Source organism: Adiantum capillus-veneris, chromosome 13, assembly GCF_014529385.1.
Source record: "Adiantum capillus-veneris isolate H3 chromosome 13, ASM1452938v2, whole genome shotgun sequence".
Classification (NCBI taxonomy): domain Eukaryota; kingdom Viridiplantae; phylum Streptophyta; class Polypodiopsida; order Polypodiales; family Pteridaceae; genus Adiantum; species Adiantum capillus-veneris.
The window spans coordinates 17,936,726-17,950,241 of NC_140943.1; the positions used below are offsets into that span (position 1 = coordinate 17,936,726).

General features: G+C 44.5%; 1 protein-coding gene across 4 annotated transcripts in view; it reads left to right on the top strand.

Annotated features, from left to right (window-relative positions):
• Window positions 1–1,089: 1,089 nt before the first annotated feature.
• The window catches only part of LOC147443659 (Glyceraldehyde-3-phosphate dehydrogenase-like family protein), a 135,079-nt gene continuing 122,652 nt past the window's right edge, over window positions 1,090–13,516 (top strand). For 2 of the 4 annotated variants that reach the window (XM_086526461.1, XM_086526464.1), the window contains exon 1: window positions 1,091–1,400. In XM_086526461.1, coding sequence (XP_086382587.1) covers window positions 1,146–1,400 — 255 coding nt within the window. In that variant the 5' untranslated portion in view covers window positions 1,091–1,145. Of the gene's footprint in view, window positions 1,401–13,516 lie in introns of all 4 variants that reach the window. The other 2 variants (XM_086526463.1, XM_086526462.1) reach the window with 2 other exon arrangements.

Genomic DNA, 13,516 nt, shown 5'->3' on the forward strand with positions numbered 1-13,516 from the left:
TATATTTTGTCTTTGTTTGTTACTCTTAAGATTGAAGACGAAAAACTAGTTTCCTTTTCCAAGCCGAGGTGGGATTTGTGATATATTTTGTCTTCGTCTGTTACTCAAATAAGTGAAATGAGGAGAATAAGTGCTAGCCAACTCTCAAATAGATGAAGAAAACAAGTTGGAAAACTGCTACTCATCTGAACCTTCAACACCTCGTCACATGTAGTAGCTCATGTAAGCTTGCACATGCCGCAATTCATCCGCAAATCAAAATGAAAGATAGCAAGGTAAGGATAATTAAGATTTTGTCTCAATTCAAGATTTTGTCTCGTTAACTCGCAAGGCGATTAACTTGTATCTCACACTTTTGTGCCCCTCTTGCTTTCTGATGAGTGCATTCGGCTTTCTCGCCTGCGACAATGCGGATTCCCTTTTGCTTAGCAAGTCAAATTGCATGCATGATGCAGCAGCAACCACTGCACCACCTTCTCGTTCTGAGGGCTCTCTCTCTCTCTCTCTCTCTCTCTCTCTCGGGGGCATAAAGAAGCCTTTAGAGATAGTCCGAACTGTTGCCTTCGCAAACCTCCATCTCTGAATTGCTGCGCCTCTCTCTCTCTCTCTCTCTCTCTCTCTCTCTCTCTCCCCCCGGCAGAAACAAGCCTTCAGAGAAAGTCCGAACTGTTGCCTTTGCAAACCTCCGTCTCCGAATTGCTGTGCCTTTGCGAACCTCTCTCTCTCTCTCTCTCTCTCTCTCTCTCGCAAAGAGTAGATAGAGACAAACTTGCTGCTTCTGGGGAATTTGCGAACTGCCTGTGATGTCTATGGAGAAGTTCGAAGTGCTTCTGAGCTCTGTGTGCAAACTGGTGCACCCCTGTGAACTTGCGTCTGCTGCTATTGTTTATCTGCGAATCTACGACAGTGTAGTCTACCTGCGAAGCTATGAACTTGCGTATGCTGCTATTGCTTGCTTGTGAACCTGCAACGATGTAGTCTACGTGCAAAGCTGCTGTTGTTTTATTTATTACTTGTTTCACGACGGCTTTTTACTTCGTTTATTGTTAGCTTTTTGCTAGCGATCAGATAGGGGGAAAAGAGCCTTCGGCTTACCATACCAAGTAACCAGAACAAAAGCACGTTTCTTAGAGAGTATCTTTAGTATGCTCTCGAGAATCTTTTGCCATTACCATTCAGGCACTGGATTTTATCGCCTGTTAACAGCAGTGTGCAACACTCCGCCCGTACGCGCAGACGGACTGTTTAGAGACATTGATACTCCCCTGGTTGTGACCATGGGCGATGTGTCATTAATACAGTACAAGAAGGTCCTACCCATCTTCCTTCTGGGTTGCGGGGGTGTTGGTCAGCAGCTCATCTCGCACATTCTCAGCACCCGCTCTTTTCATGCGACACAGGTATCATCTTAAAAGGGACATATTTTGCAGAACGTAGTATGTTCGGCTTCTCTTTTCTGAGTATGCAGGATTTGCGGTGCTATGTGTCTCGGTTTTATTGGCAAGAGTGAATGATGACATCTAAGAGCCCGTCAATGTGCAAGGAAGCACATTTCTAAGGATTTCCATTGAAGACAATTATGTTCTGTCGTGGAGGAGATCTCATCTTGTATCAGCCAATGTGCAAGGAAGCGGACTTTCATTGAAGACAATTATGTTCTATCGTGGGAGAGCTCATCTTGTATTAGCCAATGTGCAAGGAAGCACATTTCTAAGGACTTCCATTGAAGACAATCATGTTCTGTCGTGGAGGAGAGCTCATCTCGTTTGAGTTGGTGATTCTAGCTAGATCGACATATCTATGGACTTCCAAGCATTGGTTTTACTGCACTACATGGCTGTAGGATCTTTCAAAGAGTGGTGCTAGAGATTGAGTTTATCACATAGGGAAGGTCTTGAGTACTTGTGTGTGATGAGAAGAAGGCACCCTTGCTGCCCAATAGCTGTTGCAGATTTTCAGCCATCAAAAAGATGTTCTTGAGAGTCCGTACTATTGCCGTAGGCGTACTAGATGATGCCTTGATTGAGTAGAAGATTCCATCGCGAAGATGAGTCGTGCAGGGTCATTTCCATCACGACAAGTTTCTGCTTTCCTTTGTTTCAGCCCATTTACGTTGTAGACGGGGCTGATCTAGAAGAATGATCCTCAGAACACGCTGTTATAGTGTGTAGGAAGGTGCTGTCTACAGAGTTCTCTTCCAACAAGTTTCTTTCTGAGATGCGAGTCCCGTTAGTGATTCTTCAGTTGGATACCTAGAGGGCATGGATACAGTCTATCCAGGAGCTGGGTACAAAGATGACTACATACAAAGGGAATTTTCTCCAGCTCACAGAGGATGGGTTCTTATTTAGGCAGGCCTACATGGACACTCACTTGTCCCACAGTTTAGGATGTGCTATTGGACAGATTTGGACATCATCACACCAATTGGAGATTGAGATCGACCGATTTTGAGGCATCTGAGCGGACAGGCAGGTTGTGCCAGTTGTGTCAAAGAGTTGTACATACTATGAGATACATGGCCGCTTTCACTGCCTCTTTAGAGAGGGTTTTGGGCCTCTATGAGATACGAGGATCAGAGATGTCTTGAACTCTTATCTGTTGGAGATTAAGCGACATCGAGCAGGGTTCTTGAGAGAGAGAGAGGCTCAGAGACCGGGAGGCACCCAAAGACAGATCACAATGTTCTTCTATCTAGAGATGTCACGTGACACATCCAACGCTATGTGTCCGTGGACAAGCTACAGCATGACCAGGGTTTAGTTCAGTCAAGTCAGTTTAGAATAGAAAGTGATGAGGCACTTTTGTGAGTTTGCTCGCAAACCGTGCATGTCCAGACACTTAGATTAGATGCATATCCTATGGTTGCACATAGCATGATCATTAGCATTACCATCAGAAACCATCAGGAGCATTTTCCAGTGCATAGAACCTAATTTCTCTATTTTGGACATTTTTCACTTATCAATTTAAGTGACTTTTGTTGGGAAATTGGGTTGGGCAAATTGCTTAAGTTAATTGCTAGCCTTTATCATGGCTGAGTATGCCCATCACCTCCGGAGGGTGATAGAAACTCAGCTCGTTGGTTTTGTAGAGTACGTTCAAAGCATGAATGACCTCTATATAAACCTGCACCTACTCTTGGGCACTGACGACGTGAGTAGGGATGTCATAGCTGTTGTCCAAGCTATGCATGATAAAGGTGATAATCTTATTCTTCCTGTTTCGACAAGCAGTGAAGTTGAGATCACATATTGTCAAGTTTGGTTCTTTGCTCTTCGTAGGTTTGTAGTAGTATTCATTTTTCGATTTCATATTTAGCTTACCTGAGGACTTAAGAATGTGTTCCGTTATAGGTTGTTGTGTGAAGTTTGATTTTTAGGATTAAGTTTTTAAGATGTCTTATCCTTTTTTTGCTTAAAGTTGAGTACTTGTTTTAAGCCAAGTAAGTTGCGTCAACTTATTTTACACATACCTTTTCTGAAAACATTTTTAAGTTAATAATGTTTTGTTTTATCTAGTTTTGTTTCGAAGCAATCAAAGTGATTTAGTTAGTTAGTTTGTTTGTTTTTGTTTTTCTTTTCTTTTCGTGTGTCCCTTGCTTTTATAGTTTTATGAGTGCTTTATTCTCTCTTATAATTCGTGAGTTCAGACTATTCTGAACTTATGAAGGTATATATAATGTATAAGGAAACCCTAGCACTAGCATTCCTAGCAGAAGCAAGAAGGAGAGCACAGGCACCCAGTGCAGCAGGCCCTTTGGAGCACGTTCTCAAACAAGAACCAAGACCAAAGAACCTCAGCGTTTTTCTGTCCTAACTTCAACAATTGAAGGGAGAGCAAATCTGCGTTTGAAGGAATAGCAGATTAACATTTGAAGCCTACAAATCGAGCGTTTTCAAACCAGCATGACCAGCGTTTTTAAACCAGCATGACCAACGTTTTTGAACCAGCATGTCCAACGTTTTTGGACCAGCAGAGATAGCGTTTTTGTAGACAGCTAGACAACGTTTTCAGCAAGGCATCAAGTAAGTACATGGGTGTAAGGTACAGCGGAGTGAATGTTTGAACTTTGCTCAACTCAAGGTTCCTTTTTATTCTTATGGAAGGGAGAGCCTTTCGTTCTTAATGAGAGAGTGCAATGGACACAAACAAAGTGAATGGACACTGTGCGTGAAAGTGTATGAGACTGAGAGATAGAGAGAGAAGAGAATACGATACCAGAGACGTTGTAAAACCCTCCTCCGAAGGCCCCACTCTCGTTGGCGAGAGTGTCTACTATTGATTGCACAAACTCGTACAAGTGGATGACTGAGAACTGATGCAAGTCTAGGCTATGTCGATGTCGACGCCGGGGATGATGAGACTGACTCTAGGGCTGAAAACTGATGCACTTCATCTGTTGTCCGAAAACGCCAATGGCTGAAACCTGCTATAAACCAAAAACGTTGGTTTGGGGCTGATTCCTGCTGGCTGGAAATGCTGTTTTGGGCTGTCAAAACGTTGAATTTCTGATGCTAGACGATGTTGAAACGCTAGGAAAAAGGGGAGCGATGTTGGGTTTCTGGAAAACGCTAAGGCTAGAGTTGTATGGCGATGGGTTCTTGATGAAAAATGCCAAGTACTGGGATGTCTTATGGCGATGAGGTCTGCTGAAAACGCCAAGGCTGGGAGGTCTTGCTTGAGAGGAAAACGCTACCAATGGGAAGAATGTCCTGCTTGAGAGAGAGGGGGGGAACCTGCTGCCTATGGCCTGTGTTCTCCTTCCTCTTCTGCCAAATAGTGCTAGCCTTGGTTTGCTTATATATTATCTTACCCAATTTGCCCTACTCAGTTCCCAACAAAAGTTACTCAAAATAATAAGTGAAAACTGTCAAAAATAGGAAAAATAGGTAAAATACACTGGAAAATTCCCTCGAAGGATTCTGATGGGAATGCTTATGATCATGTTGTGTGCAACCAGAGGATATGCATCTACACTAAGTGCCTGGGCATGCACGGTCTGCGAACAGACTCACAAAAGTGCCAGAAAACTTCTAATCTAGACTGACTGGACTGACGGAACCCTTGTTATGAAGTAGCTTGTCCACGGACACATAGGGTTGGATGTGTCACGTGACATCCCCTCTTTTTTAAAGTGAGGTACTGGTACCGAGCTGCATGGCTTCCTTGTAGTCTGCCAACAACTCTGGATAGTCCTTGAAAAACTCTTCGTCGACCCACACCGCTTCGTGGGTCCCTCGACTCTTGAACTTCAAAAAGTATTGTCTCACTTGCTTCTTCGAACCATGTCGAAACCGATGCAACAACACTTGCTCTCGCTCCATGACTTCAGCTTCATCGATGATCTCCGGTTCTTCTTCTTACGAAAAGTCCTTTGGAGGTGTTAACACTTTCAACCAAGAAACATGGAAAATGTTGTGCATTGACTTTGAGTTAAGCAACTGCAATTTCATTGAAACCTCATTTATCTTTTTAATGACTGGAAATGGAGCATACATACGAAAAGACAACTTGGGACACTTTTTTTCAACTTGTTTAAGAGGTTGCTTCATGATTCTTAAATACACCCAATCCCCTTCCTTGATCGAAACATCCTGACGATGCTTTTTAGCCTGCTGTGAATAAGATTCCTGAGCCTTGCTTAGCCGAAGCTTCACATTCTCAGAGATCTCATCCAATGACTGACTTTAGCATTGGGATCACGCATTTGACTGACCGAGCGAGTCAAAAGTGACTGGAACGGACGGCCAAAAGCTGCCTCACGGAGTTCGACCAATGACATACGAAAAAGAATCATTCAAAATATCCTGAACCAATGGGAGATAGAGCTCCCACTGAGACTGCTGATCATGCACATATGACTTTAACACATCAAAAGCCAATTGATTGTAAATATCTGTCTGACCATCTGACTGTGGATGAAAAGCCGATGAAAAGTTCAACTTAGTGCCAAAATTTTCAAAGAGTACGTGCCAAAAATTGGACTAAACTTAATATCACTATCTGAAACAATTGATTTTGGTAAACCACAGAGGGGTACCAATGCTTAATGAACAACCGTGCTACATCTTGTGCAGTGACTGTGGCTTTACAAGGAATCAACATGCAAAACTTGCTGAAACGATCAACAATTGTTAAACATTGAGTGTTCGTTGAATGTAAACTTGGTGGAAGGTTAGTCACAAAATCCATGGAAATATCTTGAAAAGGTCCATCGGGAATAGGCAGCGGAAGCAAGAGGCCTTACTGCTTACCCCGAGGAGCTTTTATCTTTTGACATATAGTGCACTGAGTGATATAACGAAACACATCCTTTCGCATTTCAGGCCAATAAAAGAATCTTTCAATTTTTTCCAAAGTGGTGTTCATTCCCCTGTGCCCACCCGTGAGAGAATCATGTGCATCATGCAATATGGTTTGCCTGAGAGAGGGCAATACACATAAACGTTGACGAAAATACAACAAACCATCACGAATGAGATAGTTGCTTGGCCCTTTGGAAGCAAGAATCTGCAACCAATGCTTACCAAACTTGGAATCCGCATACTGATGCTTCATGCTGTCGAAAGATGCACCCTGAATAGAAAATGTGGATCTTGACCCAAGAGCCAAAATTTGTCCTTTGCGACTCAACGCATCTGCAATATGGTTAGCTTTTCCAGGCACATACTCAGTCAAACCTCCAAATTGCTCAAAAAATTGTGACCACCGTGCCTGGCGATCTCTCCAATGTGCACTAGGCATAGACTGGAGCCACTTGAGAGCTTGATGATCTGTGCGAATTGTAAACTCTTTACCATAAAGAAAATGCTTCCAATGCTTAAGAGAGTGAATGACAGACAAAAGTTCTTTATCATATACTAATTTTTTCCACACTATTGAGCTTCCGGCTAAGGAAAGCTACAGGACGACCATGTTGCTGAAGCACAGCGCCTACGGCGATATTGCTCGCATCCGTCCATACCTCAAAGGGATCATCCCAAAAGGCAAGGATAAGACACGGTGCTTCTGTCACTGCAACCTTGAGAGCTGTGAAAGCCTTAATGGATGCTTCGGGCAAGTCTACGCGCTGACGGTGAGTCTTTACCCCTTTCAAAACATCAGTCATAGGTGCAGCAATGCGTGCAAAATTCTCTATGTGCGAACTATATGCTTCACATAAACCAAGAAAAGAACGCACATCATATGCAGTTTTGGGCAAATCCCAATTACGAACCTGTTTCACCTTCGCGGGATCTAGCTTGATGCCTTCTGCATCCGTCCATACCTCAAAGGGATCATCCCATAAGGCAAGGATAAGACACGGTGCTTCTGTCACCCCAACCTTGAGAGCTGCGAAAGCCTCAATGGCTGCTTCGGGCAAGTCTACGCGCTGACGGCAAGTCTTTACCCCTTTCAAAACATCAGTCATAGGTGCAACAATGCGTGCAAAATTCTCTATGTGCGAACTATATGCTTGACATAAACCAAGAAAAGAACGCACATTATATGCAGTTTTGGGCAAATTCCAATTACGAACCTGTTTCACCTTCGCGGGATCTAGCTTGACGCCTTTTGTAGAAATGATATAACCCAGATAAGTGGCTTCAGTAAGAAAAAATTCAGACTTCTTAGCTGCAATGTACAACTGACACTCATCCAAATGGGTTAGTACCCTTTTGACATCCCTTTCATGTTGTTCCCACGATGCAGAAAAAATGAGAATATCATCCAAAAGGATGAACACACATAGACCGACCATATCGCCGAAACGACCTACCATAACACAATTAAATGTACCCACGGCATCTGTCAATCCAAAAGGCATAACAATATACTCCCATTGTCCTCGCTCGATGCGAAAGGCGGTTTCGAAGATGTCGCCTTTGAATACCCGTACCTGATGGTATCCACTCTTGAGATCGACCTTGCTGAAAACCTTTGCCCCATTGAGCCTATCTAGGATATACTCAATGCGAGGCATCGGAAACTTGTTCTTGACGGTCATCTTGTTTAATGCCCTGTAATCAACACACAAACGAAATGAACCATCCTTCTTGCAAACAGACAAAATAGGAGCAGCAAAAGGACTTACACTAGGACGTATGAATCCTCTAGCCACCAACTCCGTGAGTTGTCGCTCTAACTCTTCCTCGTGTCTTGTTCAAAGGGTAGGGAGCCTTACTGACAGACTGTGTCCCCTCCATAAGCTCGATGCGATGGTCCTCTGGCGGCTCGGGTGGGAGACGAGGTGGAAGATTATCCTGCAAAAAGAGATGTTTAAACTTGGTAAACAAACCTGAATACTTAGCTAGAGCTCGAATGCTCTGGAAAACTGGAGGAGCATAGATAAATGCCGCTTGTGCTCCTCGTCGTAATTCACGCTTTACCTGCACATGAGAGATGAGAGGCAAAGAATGCAAGCCCTCCTCAACACGAATGATGAGGGGGGAGTCAGTTTTGGCATTTAATGTGAGAGTGTTAACCTCCCAATCAATGAGAGGGTTATCTCACGAAACCAACTTATGCCCAAAAGCATATCACATCTTGAAAGAGGAGACACAAGAAATTTTCGACGGAAAGCAGCTTGTTGGACTGTAAACATCACATCAAAGCACTCTTTCGTGATGAGAGAGTCCATATCAGGAGCGAAGCCAGAAACCTCGAGAGGAGATTTCTGACTAACCTCTAGGCGAGCTCTCTCAACAAGAGAAGCACTAATCACATCATGCATACTGCCTGGATCAAACAATATGATAAAACGTTGACCCTTTACATGACCATAACACTTCATGAGAGACTCATCAACATGTGTGTCAGAGACATGAGAAGATTCAGCTTGATTCATTAAAGTGCTTGTGGTTGCTGTGGGTGCCTTTGGTTCTTTAAGTGGGGCTGTCTTAAGACAAGTCTTCTTAATGTGACCCTTGACGTGACATTGATAACATCTACCTTCCTTAGCATAAATCACTTGTTCTTCAGCCGTGATGTATCCTCCTATAATTCCTTGTGCAGCTTTTTCATCCGGGGTTAGCTTAGGTTTTGCAGGTGCTTTAGCTTTACCCTTAGATTCATTTTGAGAGTTCTTTTCCGAAGCATTAGAGGAAGATGGGCTAAAGGAGTTTCCATTCTTACCATTCTCACCGTTCTTACCATTCTGCGTGTTTTGAGAATTCTGAGAGGTTCTTTGAGAAGTCTTGTTCTCTTTAGGCTTTCCCTTGTTGTGCTTCATCTCTTGGGAGAGAGCACTCGCTACCGCCTTGTTGAGATCCGCGGGGTCAAAGACTTCTACATTAAACTTGATATATTCGTCTAACCCAAAAAGAAAAGCCTCTTTGCGCTCATCATCCGATTTGCGTAATTGAGTGCCGAGCTGCAAAACACGGTTAGAAAAAGACATGACTGGTATACCATGTTGCTTGAGATTGCGCCAATCTTCTTTCAATCGTGCTAGGTACTGAGGAGGCATAAACCGCGCCTTGAGCTTGTCTTGGAAGTCGGCCCAATTGAAGGAAAGGGGCGCGTCTCCGTCGACTTCCTCTAGGTGCGTGGCTAGCTGCTTGCCATGCGTGGTACCAATTGATGGCATCACCACAAGGTACATAGCTGCCGTCAAAACCTTGCTATTTCCTGTCTTCTTAGTTGTCGCAAAATAAGCATTAAATTGATGCAACCAAGAATGAATAACACTAGCGTCCATCTTACCATCATACTTACTGAACGTCAACTTCTCGGTGACGGGGTTGTTGGAGTCCGAATCTCGGCTTGCGCCACTTGATGGCTAGTTCGGGTTTTCGAGGTGAGGACATGTAGTACCAAGTCGTTAATGCGTTGTTCTCTCTGGGCCTCACACAACTCCAAAGTAGCCCTTCTTTCTACGGCCGATTCCCTTCTTGCGTTGGCCGCCAAGCGCGCTTGCACAAGCTCACACTCCATAGTAGCCTTTCTTTCTTTGGCCGCTTCCCTTCTTGCGTCGGCTGCCAAGTGAGCTTGCTCCAAGTCTGCCTTTTTGCTGCTTTTTTTTCTTTCCGTTCCTCGGTAGCCAAGCGATCGCGATCCTGTTTGTCTTGGTGGTCACGCTCCTCGGCAACATGTTTGTCTTGGCGGTCACGCTCCGCGGCATCCTGTTTGTCTTGGCGGTCACGCTCCGCGGCAATGCGAGTCGCCTCTTGCTTGCCATCATGTCCATCATTGTCTTAACCAAAGCTTCCATGGGGTTTGGTGCAATTCCTGGCGTAGATGGCGAAGGGGGAGGTTTAGGAAAACCTCCCTGTTGCTGAAATTCTTCTTCACTACTTTCTTGCCCATCACTCTCATGCCCGGTATCCATTCCGCTTCGGGTGATGACCATGCACTGAAGTTGTGGGTTCTTAAGTTCACGAGGAACTTGGGTTCTTGTGGGTCTTGGGTTCTTGGGTTCTTGAGGGTCTTGAGTTCTTGAGGGTCTCGAGGTTCTTCTTTTGCTTGCAATCTGTGTTAGAGAAGGATCTTCTCTTCACCCGAGTTCTGCTCTTTTCCACGGGCTCACCCCTTGGCGGCCTTGCGCTCACACCAAGGTTGCTTTTTCCCACCTCACGTCGATTAGTTGGCCGCTAAGTGCACGGTTTGCTCTCAATGAGTGAAAAGAGGCACAAGGGGAGGCTGGACAAGCCCTTCTTTCATGGGATTCCTGTCACTCTTCAAAAACACGATTAGGAATCGACACGCCCAAGCAAACTTGGGTTCGTGCGATCGTAACAAGCAAAAAAAAATCTGTGGTTTTTGTGGTTCTTTCCTTGAGTGATACAGAACATTGCCAAAGCTCTGATACCAATGTAAGGTGTAGCGGAGTGAATGTTTGAACTTTGCTCAAGATGAGTGCTCTGATCTGTGCTCAAGGTTCCTTTTTATTCTTATGGAAGGGAGAGCCTTTCGTTCTTAATGAGAGAGTGCAATGGACAGAAACAAAGTGAATGGACACTGTGCGTGAAAGTGTATGAGAATGAGAGATAGAGAGAGAAGAGAATACGACAGCAGAGACATTGTAAAACCCTCCTCCGAAGGCCCCACTCTCGTTGGTGAGAGTGGTCTATTATTGATTGCACAAACTCGTACAAGTGGATGACTGAGAACTGATGCCAGTCTAGGCTATGTCGATGTCGAGGACGGGGATGACGAGACCGAGTCTAGGGCTGAAAATTGATGCACTTCATCTGCTGTCCAAAAACGCCAATGGCTGAAATCTGCTGAAAACCAAAAACGCTGGTTTGGGGCTGATTCTTGCTGGCTGAAAACGCTGTTTTGGGCTGTCAAAACACCGAATTTCTGATGCTAGACGATGCTGAAAACGCTAGGAAAAAGGGGGGCGATGTTGGGTTTCTGGAAAACGCCAAGGTTGGGGTTGTATGGCGATGGGGTTCTTGATGAAAAACGCCAAGTACTGGGGTGTCTTATGGCGATGAGGTCTGCTGAAAATTCCAAGGCTCGGAGGTCTTGCTTGAGAGGAAAATGCCACCAATGGGGAGAATGTCCTGCTTGAGAGAGAGGGGGGGAACCTGCTGCGTGTGGCCTGTGTTCTCCTTCCTCTTCTGCCAAATAGTGCTAGCCTTGGTTTGCTTATATATTATCTTACCCAATTTGCCCTACTTAGTTCCCAACAAAAGTCACTTAAAATAATAAGTGAAAAATTTAAAAAATAGGGAAAATAGGTAAAATACACTGGAAAATTCCCCTGAAGAATTATGATGGGAATGCTTATGATCATGCTGTGTGCAACCAGAGGATATGCATCTACACTAAGTGCCTGGGCATGCACGGTCTGCGAACAGACTCACAAAAGTGCCAGAACACGTCTAATCCAGATTGACTGGATTGACGGAACCCTTGTTATGAAGTAGCTTGTCCACGGACACATAGGGTTGGATGTGTCACGTGACAACGGGAAAGCCCCAACTTGGCGCGGCAGGAACCGACTCATAGCATTCAGTTTTCATCCTTAGCATTGTCGACCTCGACATAACATCACTTAGATTTGCATTAGCATCTTGTACCAGATTGTGCAATCAATAGCATAGAATTCTCTCGCCATCGAGAGAGGGGCCCTTGGAGGAGGGTTTGACAACTTTCTGGTGTCGTATTCTTCTCTCTCTATCTCTCAGTCTCATGCACCTTCATTTGTAGTGTTCATCACTTTGTTTGTGTCTATTGCACTCTCTCATTAAAGGAACGGAAGGCTCTCTCTTCCGTAAGTAAAAGGAACCCTTGAGCAAGTTTAGAGCACTCATCTTGAGCAAAGTTCAACATTCACTTCCGCTACACCTTACATTGGTATCAGGGCTTTAACAGTGTTCTGTATCACTCAAGGAAAGAACCACAAGAACCACATAATTTTTTTGCTTGTTGAGGTCGCACGTAACCCAAGTCCTCTTGGGTGTGTTGATTCCTAATCGTGTTTTTGAAGAGTGACAGGAAATTCAAGAGAGAAGGGCTTGTCCAGCCTCCCCTTGTGCCTCTCTTCGCTCATTGAGAGCGGACCGTGCACTTAGCGGCCGGCCAATTGACGTGAGGTGGGAAAAAACAACTTTGGTGTGAGCGCAAGGCCGCCAAGGGGTGCGCCCGCGGAAAAGAGAAGAGCTCAGGTGAAGAGAAGATCCTTCTCTATTACAAATTGTAAGCTAAAGAAGAACCTCAAGAACCTCAAGACCCTCGAGAACCCCAAGAACCCAAGACCCACAAGAACCCAAGTTTCTCGTGAACTTAAGAACCGACGACTTCAGTGTATAGTCATCACTCGAAGCGGAATGGATACTTCGCATGAAGGTGATGAGCGTGGAAGTGGCGAAGAAGAATTTTCCCCACCAAGAGGTTTTTCTGACCCTCTTTCTTTCCCATCTACGCCAAGGATTGCACTAACTCCTATGGAGGCTTTTGACAAGATGATGATGGGACAGGAAGTTAGAAAGCGACGAAATCATGGCAGCCATATAGCATAAATACGAAGACAGAATGGCAGCCATGGCGCGCGAGCGCGACGAAAGAGAAGCAAAATTTGATTGCGAGAACAAAGCAAGAATGCAAGAGATGTTGCGACTCTTTTCTCAAGTGCAGGCATAGATGCAAGAGATTCGGGAAAAGGAGACTCTCTCAGTCTCTTCTTTTCCAAAGCATGACACACATGATTTGCATGATGACTTGAACGATGATGATAAGCATGATAAATTGCATGATGATGATAAGCATGATGATTTGCATAATCAAGATGTGATTACTCACAAGCATGATGATTTGCAAGAAATAGATGTGATTGTTCACAAGAATGATGGTTTAGTTGATGCTTTTTCTATCGAAGCTAACCTCGTTGCAGATTTGATCATTCACGAAGAACCGATCTTGGCTTTCGAGTCGAGGTCCACAGAGCCTCCACAAGAAGATTCGATAGATCCCGAAGAACCGATCTTGGCTCTCGAGTCGAGGCCCAAAGAACCCTCACAGGAAGTATTATGTATTCGAGTGATTACTCAACATGCATTGTTCGAGTGTTTCATTCGTGATCGTT